This window comes from Athene cunicularia (genome assembly GCF_003259725.1).
Source record: "Athene cunicularia isolate RWA chromosome 1 unlocalized genomic scaffold, athCun1 chr1_part2, whole genome shotgun sequence".
NCBI classification, from domain to species: Eukaryota; Metazoa; Chordata; class Aves; order Strigiformes; family Strigidae; genus Athene; species Athene cunicularia.
Genome location: NW_020799092.1, coordinates 55,962,581 through 55,975,305, shown reverse-complemented (window position 1 = coordinate 55,975,305; position 12,725 = coordinate 55,962,581). Strand labels below are relative to the sequence as shown.

Here is a 12,725-nt window from a genome sequence, read left to right as displayed (position 1 = left end):
ATATTGTAGATGCAGGTAAAATTTCTAAATGAAAATGAAAAAGACTGGAGGAACCCTAGCAGGGACAAACAGTGCATAAAAAAGTAATATACAAGTAGTATATGGTGGCAATTGAGTACTCTGGTTATGTGTTTTTTTTAGAAAAAAGAATAGGGCTTTGCATTCAGTGGTCTTGAGAGAGGAGACATTTACACTTGAAAGGCTTTGGAAAAAGTTTGTATCATTAAAATAGGCAAGTCATCACCAGGAGGCACAGCTGGCATTAGAAGATTAGTAGGATCCAGAAAGGTATTTGTTTGGACTATAATGTTTCAGTTACTGTATATGGCTTTAATGTAATGATCATGGCTAGAATTAAGAATAATCACACTTCTGTGTATAAACCAACTGGTAGTGGGAATAGCCCTGTCAGCGTGTTAGTGTACAGTGTGTGTGTTACATGTGCACATGCAGTGTGCATCTATGTACACACGTTCCGTTCAGTGGTTACACTGTTGGCCTCATTATTGCTGGCAATTCTAGCTCTGGGCTGGATAAGGAAAATTTCATACATAATTGTATTTAAAGGTGAGCTCCAAGGAGTATTTTTATAAGGATTTCATTGTGAAATTAAATCCGCATGTAGTACACAGCCTGAGCAATGTCACATTTTAAGCCTTAAATTTAAAGAACTTAAAAGCAATAGAATACTTTTTAAGTTTGGGTTGGTTTTTTTTAAGATTCAGGGACCCTTTGAGTAGTCTACAAATTCCCCATGTAGTGAAGCTGAAACTATTTCAATGTTCTGGAAAAAAAGAAGCCTCGTTCTTACGAGGGAACTTGTTCTAGGCAGTTGAATAAAAGGTGATGAAATGATACTGCTTCTTAACTCCATCATTTGGTTAGTACACCAGAAAACAAACCCACCTGAATTCTGAAGTCCCATGTAAAGTGTTTTGGGGTCATTGTATTAAAGGTGGAACTTTTATATCCTCTTCCTCCACCAAGGTACATCTTCCTGCTCCAAACATTCCCCTGGACTCAGTGGCTTGTGGTTCCTGAGGGCTAGTCTTACCAGTAAGTCTGGGAGGATGGTGGCATTGAGTACCTTGGCCTTTTTGGTGTCCTTTGTCACCAGATCCTGTGCTCCATTCATCAGCATGCCCACCAAACGTGCACACAGCAGGCTGAATTTTGTATTTCACACAAATGCCGTATTAATAAGCTGCAATACAATGCTGCCACCAAACTTGCTTCACCAGAGGAAAACCAGAATGTTTTATAACAGAACAAATGTGTAACTGCTGAGCTGGCCAATTACTTGACTACATATTTTTTTTCTGTATTTATTATTAAAAAAAAAAAAAAAAGAGCTCAAGGTAGGCTTCTTGCAGCTGTAAGCATTTCTGCTGCCTCTTCCATGAAGAAAGCACTCCCAGAAGCTTTTGCTATTTCTTAGTGGGAAAAGACACTCAGAGATATAAATATTGCTAGGAACGGCACCTTCTTGACCTTCAGCTCATCAAACAAAGAAAAAGAAGGAAAAAAAAAAAGAAAAAAGATAAATAAGGCAAGGCAAATGAAATAATCCTAGATTTTGTTCTATGGAATAAATTTACTCATGTATTTAGTCATGAAGAGGAAACAGCTGTCCCTAGGTAGATGCTTTAGTGTCAGAATAATGTTAACTGAGGCAAAAGGTTGTAGGATTTTTTATTTTTTTTTTTTTAAATATGCAGTCCAATTTTCTTGTGGGAGTTCCTTTCAATTTGTTGCATGAAATCACAATATAGCAGTGCTCTGAAACGCTGTTAGCCTGCCAAGCTTTTCGGGATTGCTCCCTCCCCACTATTTTTTTTTTAACAAACTTTACCCTAAAAAGTGTGTTGAGCTGTTTTAAGAGAAATCTCATTTAAAAAGTATAATTTTCTTTTACCGCATGGAAAATAGAGAATGACTTTAAGGAATAACCTTCTTTGCAGATGTGAATTAGAAATCAAATACCCCATTTCTGGTATGGTGCTGCACAGCTGCTGATCACACCTGCACTCGCAAGCAGCTGGCAGTCTCTGCCTGCGGGCTTCATGCCCATCCTCTTACAAGACTAGGCCTATGGTGGCAAAGGGAAAACGAACGTTTTACTGGGGAGTAGTGAAGATCTGGGGCTGGGGAGGGTGCTTCTGCTAGGAAAAAACAGTGGGGCAGCAGGAAGTGTGCTGACACTTGCTCATCTCTGTGGGTTTTGCTTTGCACTTTCAGGAAGGGCTACAGCCTGTGTGTGCAGGCGACAGCCTCCTCTGAGGGCAGAGGTGGTTTTGTGGACACATATAAGAGCCTGCAGGTTCCTCCTGCCACTTCAAGCAACGCAAGTGAACTTGTACTGTTATCTGAAAGACAGCAGCAGTTCGTGGGCTGTGATCACAAACATGCATAGGGGTTTTTTTGTATAACAGCTCCTTTTGGCTGATTAAATGAATGTGAATTCATAATGTAAGATCTTCTCCTGTGTGAAAGATGCCAATGTGTATGAATCAATATATTAACTGCTCCTCCTTCATTGTTCCAGGGTTGCCAGTCTGCTCCCTCGGCGGTGGGAGTTGGGCAGGAGCCCTACAGGGAGCTGGGTGGCGCGCGGGCTGGGGCTACCTTGCACACTTGCCTTACCTAGCGCCGCTGAGGCTCTCAAGCCCTCCGTGCAGTGACAGCCACAGCGGGCGTGAAGGGGAGCGTGCGGTGTGTGCAAGGGGTGCAGCTTCCTTTGGATATTCACCTTCTGTGGGCTTCCTGATGCTCTTCTTCCTTGCTACTGGGGTAAGGACTTCTATGCTATCCCACTGAAAAATCAGAGCCTGTGTATTCAGCGTTCACACCAAATTCCAGCAAACAATGGACCACCAAGAAAACAACAGCCTTTCCTAGAAGCAGCACTAACCTCTCTGAGTGTGGCTCTTGCCTTGGAGCAGCTGTAAATCTTCTTGGTGGGAAGGCCATGAAGTGGCCAGTTTGACTTACCTAACACTCCCGGGGGTCTCTCCTTTTTTTGTTGTAGGCAGGTTACAGTGTAAAGAGATAGCATGTGTCCAAATTGTCTTTAAAGACAAAACAAGGAACTGTTAACCTTTGGAGTTAAAAAGCTCCCCCCTGCCCTCAAATCTGCAAACTGAAGATTTGGATGAGTTATTATCTGGACCAGATTTCCAGAAGGCTCATCTCTGCACTAAGCCAGAGGCTTTCCATCATTATAATCATGGGCTGTGTTTGCCTTTTGATCTAAGTCATGCTGAACTTCACAGGAAATGTCAGAAGCAGAAAAGCCTAAGGCAAGAAACCCCGACCAATGGAAAAAAAAAAAAAATCATTTTGTCTGATTTGCCTGGTCTCCCAGATGCCTAGAATTATAATTAAAGCTAAAGAGCTATTTTCTAGATAAAATCCATGGCTCATTACTGCTTATAAGGGAGATGGATACTAGAAAAAGTAGAAATAGAATTGCAGAAACATATTTTTGAGTTCCTAAAAGTTTCCCATAGTTCAAAGGAAAGATCTGATTGTTCCAGGAGTTAAGGATTCCTTTTTATCAGATTATTACTGATAGTAATTCCCACACAGATCATAATTCACATTATCTCTTCTTCTAACAGAAGACCAAATTACTACCTTAGTTGCTGACAAACATGGATGTTTGCATATAGCTAGATATACACTGATACGCAAACACATCTATATATTATGACTGTTAATCACAGCAATTTGTTCTTTTGTAATGTAGGATATACATAAATGAACTTTGAAAGGTTTTTGAAGTGGCTGGGAATAAGAGATGCAAAGCAGCACAGGACATCAAGAGCTGACTATTCCTGACCCTTTTGATTTTCACCAACCTTAAGTAATTCTGACAGTGCCATTGTGAGACAAACAAATGAATATGATTATCCCTGGTTTTACAGCTGGAGATACACGGACACACCGGCTGTAGAAGTATTGTTCTCTGTGGGTGTCCTGGCAATTCAGGTGCAAAGCCAAGAAGACAAATATTGGCCCATTTCACACTTCCACATGCTGCCCACCAGCAATCCACTATCTCTACTCTTATCCCACATTAAATGTAAGCCACACTAATTTCAACATTACAGTGAGTTGTTTTGCACAAATAATGGCCAGAGATGAAAAACCTGTATGGAAATCCCCAACAGTGACACACCTCACTGGTTTTAACATTTAGCCATGGGGCTCTCTGATCATCTATGTCCTCCCTCAGGTCTCATTCTTACAGTTGATTTCTCCTGGTGTGGGGCTGTCTTTTTGCCTCCATAGCACAGCAGTGATTGCTTTAATGCAGTGCCATTGCTCACTTGGACAAAAATCTTTCTTCTATGTAGACTAGTGTATCTGTGATCAAGAGGGCAAAAAATAATGCAATGCATCTCCTGCTGTTAAGAAACACTTTTCTTCTATATTTTTTCTTTTCCAATAATGGGAGTTTTGTCTTTGCTCACTCATTTCCTCTTTGATAAACTTACCTGCTGGTGATCACAGTCCCTCAGGCTACTCAGATTTTTAGAAGAACCGTGAAGTTGAACTGGAAAAGTGGCATTTTTGATCCACTGCATCGGGTTTATGCTTCCTTATCTGGGAAAGGAGTCGAAAAAACAGGACTACTTGCTTCAAAATTCCAGATCAGATTCTTGACTTTGAGCTGGCCTCGTGCGTTAGCAGAGGTGTCTGCGGGCATTTTCCATCTACAGTGGCTAAGTTACAAATGAATACTTTGTCTAAACCTCTCATAGCACAAGGATAAGATTTCCTGAGGTAAGCACTAATGATGAAACACCAACCTCTCTATTAATTGTGCATGAACTAATACCAAGTTTGCTAATGAGTTTCTGGTCTCAAGCAACAGTTTATAATGCTGATATTAATCTGTAAAGGAAGAAGTACCTGCTTTTTCATACTTGAAAAATAGCATCAATACAATAAAAACTCAGCAATAAATACATAAGAGCATGAATGCCATGATCAGTCCCTACAAGTAAATTTGTCTTCAGTTCTCTGCTATTACTTACACTTTGTTCTTCAGACAGAGAACAAAGCATGAAGCTTCTGGAGGTACTTGAAATAACAGTGGTATGAAGAAAATCTGTAAAGTATGTGGACTTTTTGAAAATTCATATGAGGATAAAACCTCTGTGCAGGGATGGGAATCAGAAGCCCAATGTGCCATTCAAACTGCCCAGAGAGCCTAAAGATGCTTTAAGCGAGAGCTTTAACTGTCTAGAAGCCTCATCTAGACTGTAGCAGTGAGGGCTTCACCCTAATTGAACTTTGTAAGAAAAGGCAGTGATACCATTGCTTAATTGTAAAGTTATTAGGGTTTCTTCATTAACTGAATGGACAGCCAAGCCCTAGCTGTGGTGAAGAAGATACACCACACATGTTTAAGAACACAAAGCACAATCTGAGCTTTGAAGAAGCAGCCAAAAGACAGCAATGCTGCAATACACAAAAGTTTATTTAAGTTTTTCTTTTCTGAAGGCAAAATATAATAGAACCTAACATCAATGTATTTTGTACAACAAAACAGTTTTCATATGAGAACAGACAATCCATGAAGAGTTTTTAAGTCTTAGAACTGCTTCCCTTTTTTTATCATGCTTTCTCGTGGTCAACAAAAAGTTGGCACAGAAGATGTCATGGCAGTCAGTCAGCGGGCGTGCTCCCTCAGATCCTCGTCAGCTGGTGCCACAGACTGGAGGGCAGGATACTTTCTACTTTTTCCATCACAAAATTTAAAGGGGCAAAGAGGGTGCTGAGAAACTGCAAAGAAATCAGATACACCTTCAAATCAAAATCCAGGAGACAATACACCTCAAGAGAAAGTTGTCTGGTAAGACAAGAAACTCTTGCTGCATTCCTGTGTAAAATCCTCCAGCATGATAAAAATGAAATAATTCACATATAAAGACATTCTACCAAATTTTGAGCCTTACATATGTACAGATTTCTGGATTTTGCAGTAAAGAAAGCAAGAGCCCCAAGACCAAAGTGATGAACTACAAAAGTTTTCGCACATCTCACATCCTCAATTCAGGCTCATACTGAAGCCACAAAAAACTCAAACCAAAATCTACTGAAGGGAAAGAGAGGCTTTTTCATAACGGCAGAATCTGCCAAACCACCTCTCAGAGACAAACAGCATGTCTTTAGATTCAGGTTTAAAATGGTTCTGGGTTATTTATGTATCTGCTATACACACTGAGGCATCGGAATTTATCTTAACATTCTCTCTCTATTACAGAAAACAGTGGGCAATATTGAAAGAGGTTTCAATATATTAATGTTAAGTCAGTCATATGTGACAAAAGTCAAGTGAATAGAGATCATTTTATCACAGGAAAAAAACACTGCCAGCTACACAGCTCAGAACTCAGGTACTCAAAGCACTCCCAAAATTTTGGGAAATACATATTAACTGTTCTTTACATTAACTGCAATTTGACTGTACACAGTGCATATAGCTATGTTGGGGCCCTATACATGTATGAGAGAGTACGGTAATAAGCAAAATCAGCCACCTTGAGACTGTGAACCCTATAGCTTCTAACCATTTAGGCTGATGCGACTTTGATAAAAATTAAACAATTCTGTTTGGAACTGATTGGCAAAGAGCTGCAAGAGGTTTGTGTTTCAGTTACTGCTCTGCAGTCAGCATAAAACATAAACTCTGCTTGCTGCAGTGATGTGTATATGACATCTACTCAGTAGGTCAGTATTAAAGCAGATCTGGTGCTGGATGTGGTTTTGGTGTTTTTTTTTTTTCAAAAGAAATCTCTCTCCTGATGAAAGAGAGCATCGGACTTTATCTGTCCTTTTAATGTTCTGAATTTGTCCTACATATCTTTAGGCACGTGATGCAGACGTGGGGGTGTGGTCCCCCTGCAGTTAGGACAGTAATTCTACCCATCTCAGGACCAGAACTGTCCTTTGAAATTGTCTGTTCCCTCTCTACCCCCAGCTGCAGAGGGAGCCAGGCTGGCCTTTGTCTTCTTTGGTAAAGCAAGGAGGACTGTGGCACAGTGCGGGATGCTGGCCCGGCCCAGCCAGACTCCTGAATTGTTAGCTCCTGACACAGCTCTGGTCCATGTCAGCTAGTCTCTCCTCAACAAAGCCTAGGCAGAATTTGAGGATAGCACAGGGCAGGGACGGTTCCCAGCAGCCCAAGGATGGGGCCATCCTGGCTTTGAAGGAAGGAGAGGTTAGAGGTACAGACATGAACTGTGATGTGTCACTTGCCTTTGAAGCCACAGAACAAACAATATTTTATTACTTAATAGAGATATGTCCTTAGGCTTCTAAGTATCGAAAGTATGAAAAATTTAATTTCAAAAATTGTTACAGATCTATGTGCTGCTGAAACAGCTATCTATGGCAAATGTATTTAATATATTTCAAAATTTCTATATTCAACAGCAAGAGATTACAACCATTTCATGGTATCAAGCAAGAAAATACCTGCAAACAGTTTCATCCATTTCACCAAAATGGGTTCTGTGCAGAGTTTAACTGTAAAAATGTATGATGTTTACGATGCTTATGCATTTTAAAGGCAATAGTAAGCATTCAAATTCTTTTTTTCCTCTTGGACATGTTTGCATACAGTACAGATGCTACATCACGGACAACTTGTTCAGCATGGGAAAACCAGGTAACACCATCACTGGTAATGAGATTTTGTCATAAGCACAAGTCAAAGAAAAAACTTCTTCTAACTGAAGCTGAACAGAGTATTTCAGTTGTAGTGCTAAAGGTCAAGCTGTATGATGTGAATCACAGCTGAATTAATATAACACTAACCTACCTAATCTTAGAGTTTGCTATTACTATTTTAAGTGGCTTAGCCGAAGTAGAAGCATTCCCTTGGGTTAATCTGTGAAGTGTTTAAGTATGTCCCTTTAATTTTGCCAAATGCAAAAATCCTCATTAGAGGATATTTTCTGCTCTTTGAGTAGCACTCAATCTATGTGGTAAGCTTGTACCATCACATCTACTTGGATAAAACTCAGCTTTGTAAACAGTGCAAATTACATACTTGTTAAATCAGTTAAACAAGAATAATGTGCCTGACAGTAAGTTTTACTGCAATTCATAGGAATTCTGTTCCTGAAGTAGTCGATTGTATCCTATAATAAACTCAGCAAAGTATCTGTAGCTTAAAATGAGCCAAGTTTTTTTCCACCTGGAAAACTAGCTGGTCGACAAAATACATTTAAATTCATGGATACCAAAGCTTGGCTTCACTGAAGTCCAAGCAAAACCTTTGCTGAGAGCAAGGGGTTCAGGATGCCACGTACTTTCTTGTACAAGCCCATGTAGACAACATCTTTCCTGGGGCCCTTGGAAAGCTCCTGATGCTCCTGTCCTCAAGACACCACTGGCAGATGCCTGTCTGGCTTGTTTGCCACATGGTAGCGCCCAGGAGGGCTTAGCCTGTACATACAGGGTGGGGGTTTTTTGTTTTTTTTCTGCCTCTCCTTTTGACACTGACTGTTTTTTCCACGTGGAACAGGAAAAACAACAGCAGCAGTAGAGTTAAGAATTCAGGATGGCAGAACTGGTGATGGAAGACCTGTAAAAAGTTTGCTATTATTACTATTTATTTTAAAATAAAACTATCAACCTGGTTATTTCAAAGTTGGCAGAAAGCAGCTTCTAAATAGCACCATTTGATTAAAACACATACGCAAAAGTATCTTTTCAAGCTTTTCCACTGTTTGGTTGGTGTTTGTATGGAGGAACTGACCATTTATCGCCCAGGCCCTGTGATTGGATTTGCATGTTCCCTGCCTCAGCATTTCAGAGGTCCAAGCAGATGAAGTATCTCCCTAGGCAAACCTGATTGCTGAACTGAGGTCGTATCCATCACACAGGAAATACTGAAACAGACTGTGTCAGTGATCTCAGGCAAAGGAATCAAATCAGAGAAAACTTAGTCTTTCTGAAGTTTAACTCTTGAAAATGTAACTAGGCACCACACTTTTAGACTGTTGACTCAAATTATATAGTGACACCCTTGTTAATAAAACTCCCAATATTATTTTAGATATTCTTATTGCTACCATGTTACGAAAGGACCTGCACTTACGTATTTTTAGCCATTTCCCAGATATTGCTATATTTCTACATGACAACGAAAGAAAATCAGTACTGCCAAAACTGTGCTGACAATTTTATCCAAGCCATGCGATCAGAAATTTGTTCTGTTTGTATTCATATCTTAATGACTTCCAAAAGCCTTTTGTTAGAAAGCCTAGCAAAAAATTAAAAACCAGAAGCTATGAAAATGTTTCTCCCTGACTGAGTGAAAATGCTAAGATCTACTGTCATTTTAAAGTTATTTATATTCAGTCTGACAAAATAATCAAAGAAGAACTTAAGTCTTTCAATTTTATTATGGGAAGAGTCAAACTTCCAGGTATAACATTACAGAATTGCCTGGATGCAGTTGGGGATATCTAAACTTGCTGCTGAACTGGCAGGCAGTGTTCAGAGCAGGTTCTAGCTCTAAAACATGGGTGCACTGATGGAGTTTAGGGACTTCCATCCTGCACTAAACTTCTCAGAAGAGAAACATTTTAAAATACCTTTGACTTCTGCATCCAGTGGGGGAATGCCACTGAAGGCTGCCCTAAGGGACTGTCACAGTGGCACAGGCCACCTTTGGCAGTCTCACATGTGGAAGAGGTCCTCAGAACACAAGGGCTTTCTCTGCCTTAAAGAATCCAGTGTCTGGGTTAATGAGCTATGGAAAAGGTGCAAGAAGATGCTACCTAGAAGACAGGTCAAAGCCTGTTCCCAACACCCAATCATGCTAACTTATTCAGGTTTTGTGAAATATGGTAAATATCAACTTGCAGTAACATAAACCTGGGCCATGATGGTGGTATTACATCTGTGCAATATTTTGGGGATTGGCAGGCATAAGAGAAGAAATAATTTTGACCAGTGAAAATTAAAGTATATGTGCACAATTTCACAACATAAAATACCACATCACGACAACTACCAACCATAATGAATAGGCAATTCAGTGCACACAGCCACAGAACAGTCAGCACATTCATCTTTTAGCTACTTATGAAATTAGATATTTATGAATGATCTTCCCTAAAACTGAAAGGGAAGCTGCCTATCCTATCCTATCCTATCCTATCCTATCCTATCCTATCCTGTCCTGTCCTGTCCTGTCCTGTCCTGTCCTGTCCTGTCCTGTCCTGTCCTGTCCTGCCTGTCCTGTCCTGTCCTGTCCTGTCCTGTCCTGTCCTGTCCGCATTTCAAAGAGATGTCTCCCATGATCTTCTTCAGTCTCATATACCTGGGCTACTTTTCCCAGAGAAGACAACAAAATGAGCCTTCAGAATCACAGCCTTTCTACGAGCTACTAAATGAATGTCACAGGCTTAAATTCTGCCCTTCTCATGTACAACAAATACTCAGCTGCTGCATGTAGTGGATTTGAAGATTAAGATATAGCTAAATCAAGTCACAATACATGTTAAATGACATACTAACTGCATCCATACAGGTTCAGAGATCTTGAAGTAATCTTGCCAACTTTATGCACATAATGCAGCCCACATTTCAATTATATTTGTGCTTATTTTACTGACTAGGAGCTTTACCTGCTCTGATATGCAGAACTTAATAAACACATACAGAGTCTTGGGGTATCTATTAACACCAACGGCAGCTTCACTTACACATCAGGGAAATAGATCCTTCTGGTCTGACTCTACTCCCCAAATGGCTTTGGAACCTGTAAGCTCCAAACCATAGAGAAACAATTACTAATGCACCACCAGTGTAACTTCTGATATCTCTGTTTGATTGCACTCAGCAATCAAAGCCAGGTGAGTTAAGCCCATGGAGACATGCTACCAATTTTCTCTGATCAGCAGCTCACTGCCTGTAGCAGGAGCACTAAGTACAAAATCTCATCATGCTGCCAGCTTGAGATACACTCTTTGTTCAAGATACAAGGCTGACAAGCACAGGAACAAGGCTAACAGGGACAGATTTGGGGTCATTAACTGTGGCAGGACCAGAAAACTGAAGATTACATTGAAAGAGTGCTCAAACAGGGGTTATCTTTTCCAACTACTTAAGGAAAAAATTACAAAAAAAGCTTTACAAAGAAGTGTAAGATTATATGCCTGAGCCTCACACTTATTGTCCACCAAATGCCCACATATATAGTCAAGAAAGAAAATAAAGCAATAATTTTTCAGGTTATGTTTCAGCACATTTTGCTGATAAAAGTGGTATCTTTTGCTACAGCTAATCTTATATTCTGTCTTCTAGAGCTAATGAAAGAAAATTCTTGATGCAAGAACTGTTGTTGAACCAGATCTCTATCACTCACAATCCTGGGTGGTAGAAGACCTGGTTCACCTGCAAAGGGAGTCTCTTGCCACTTGCAAAGGAGTTTGAGAATATACTTACAATCCAGAATTTGCCAAAGCCTTTCAGCCTTGCCTCTTCCACCCCACGCCCTAGCCCCCAAATCAAAAGCACCAAAGACATTAAAAACAAGACCAGGGGGCTATTTTGGAAACACAAGACCTACAAGATATACAAATATATTTGAGAAAATATATCGAGGATATTCAGTATTTCTTGGAGAAGAAGACAGGGTTTTTATTTTCCTAGAACTCTTCTGTAAGTGGATTTTTCATATCCTAGGACACTGGAGCAGGATGTTCTTGGTTATGCAAAGAAAAAAGTGTTTAGCATAATTCATGGCCCTTTCCCCTCATCTTCTGACATTTATTAATGCTTGGTGGATTAAGAAAGGAGAATTAGCAGAGACTTCCCTGGATGTAGTTAAGAAAAGCTACAAGGCAAATATTTAGACTACTTCCTTCATGGCAGTTTGAGGAAAGAACACAGAAATTTGCCCTGGTTAACAGCACACTCTATTTCTGCTCATACTAAGAGTTTCTATTGCACTGGAAAGCATGGCACAGTCACTATAGTTCTAGACAAAACAGAGGGGTTTTGCAAACCATTATTAGTTTATTTTATTGGATTATGTATGAGAACACATATATGCCCTTCTTCCACCAAGCGTTTTTTGGCAAAATCACAAGAAATCTAGCCTAACAAAAGAGTCCTATAAAGCAGAGGAGACAGACAGTAGTGTGTTTTACCAATTAGCTCAGATGTCCCCCTGCTCAGACATGTCTTGACATTTTATTTATACTACTGAATATGCAGGTATTTAATACTCAGAAGTATTTAGCTCAGCTCTTCCTGCATCTGCCTCTTTTTTTACCAGAATAGAGCAGCAGCAGAAAATACTCACAGCTTTTGCAAAGACCCCCATAAGCTCTGGGAACTGATGTGTCAGGAGGGCTAGCATGGCTGTGAAGGAACATAGTCCAGCAGTGAAGAGTATGAAGAAGGGAAGCTCCTTCTTGGGGTAAACTGAAACTTCATGAAATGCTGTAGAAAAGAAGATGGGAAGGGGAATGCATTATACATTAAAAAACAAAACAAAACAAAAAACCCCAACAAACCCAAACCAACATTTTTACATGGTTTAAACAGCCAGAGACACTCAACGATGCTTTTGAAGGACTGAAACATCTAAGGCCAACATTATCACTGTGTCAGTAAACTTACTGGCAAGTAATTCTCATCTAAAGATCATATTTCTGGCTTACTCTGGTCCTTTGTACACGTTACTTCTG

At 40.0% G+C, this 12,725-nt stretch overlaps 1 protein-coding gene across 4 annotated transcripts in view; it reads right to left on the bottom strand.

Annotated features, from left to right (window-relative positions):
• Positions 1-5,470: 5,470 nt before the first annotated feature.
• The window catches only part of ST7 (suppression of tumorigenicity 7), a 132,616-nt gene continuing 125,361 nt past the window's right edge, over positions 5,471-12,725 (bottom strand). For all 4 annotated transcript variants that reach the window (XM_026867765.1, XM_026867762.1, XM_026867763.1 and 1 more), the window contains exons 14-15: positions 12,338-12,477; positions 5,471-5,793 (exon numbers count right to left, since the gene is read on the bottom strand). In XM_026867765.1, the coding sequence (XP_026723566.1) occupies positions 5,698-5,793; positions 12,338-12,477 (236 nt within the window). In that variant the 3' untranslated portion in view covers positions 5,471-5,697. The remainder of the gene's footprint in view (positions 5,794-12,337; positions 12,478-12,725) is intronic.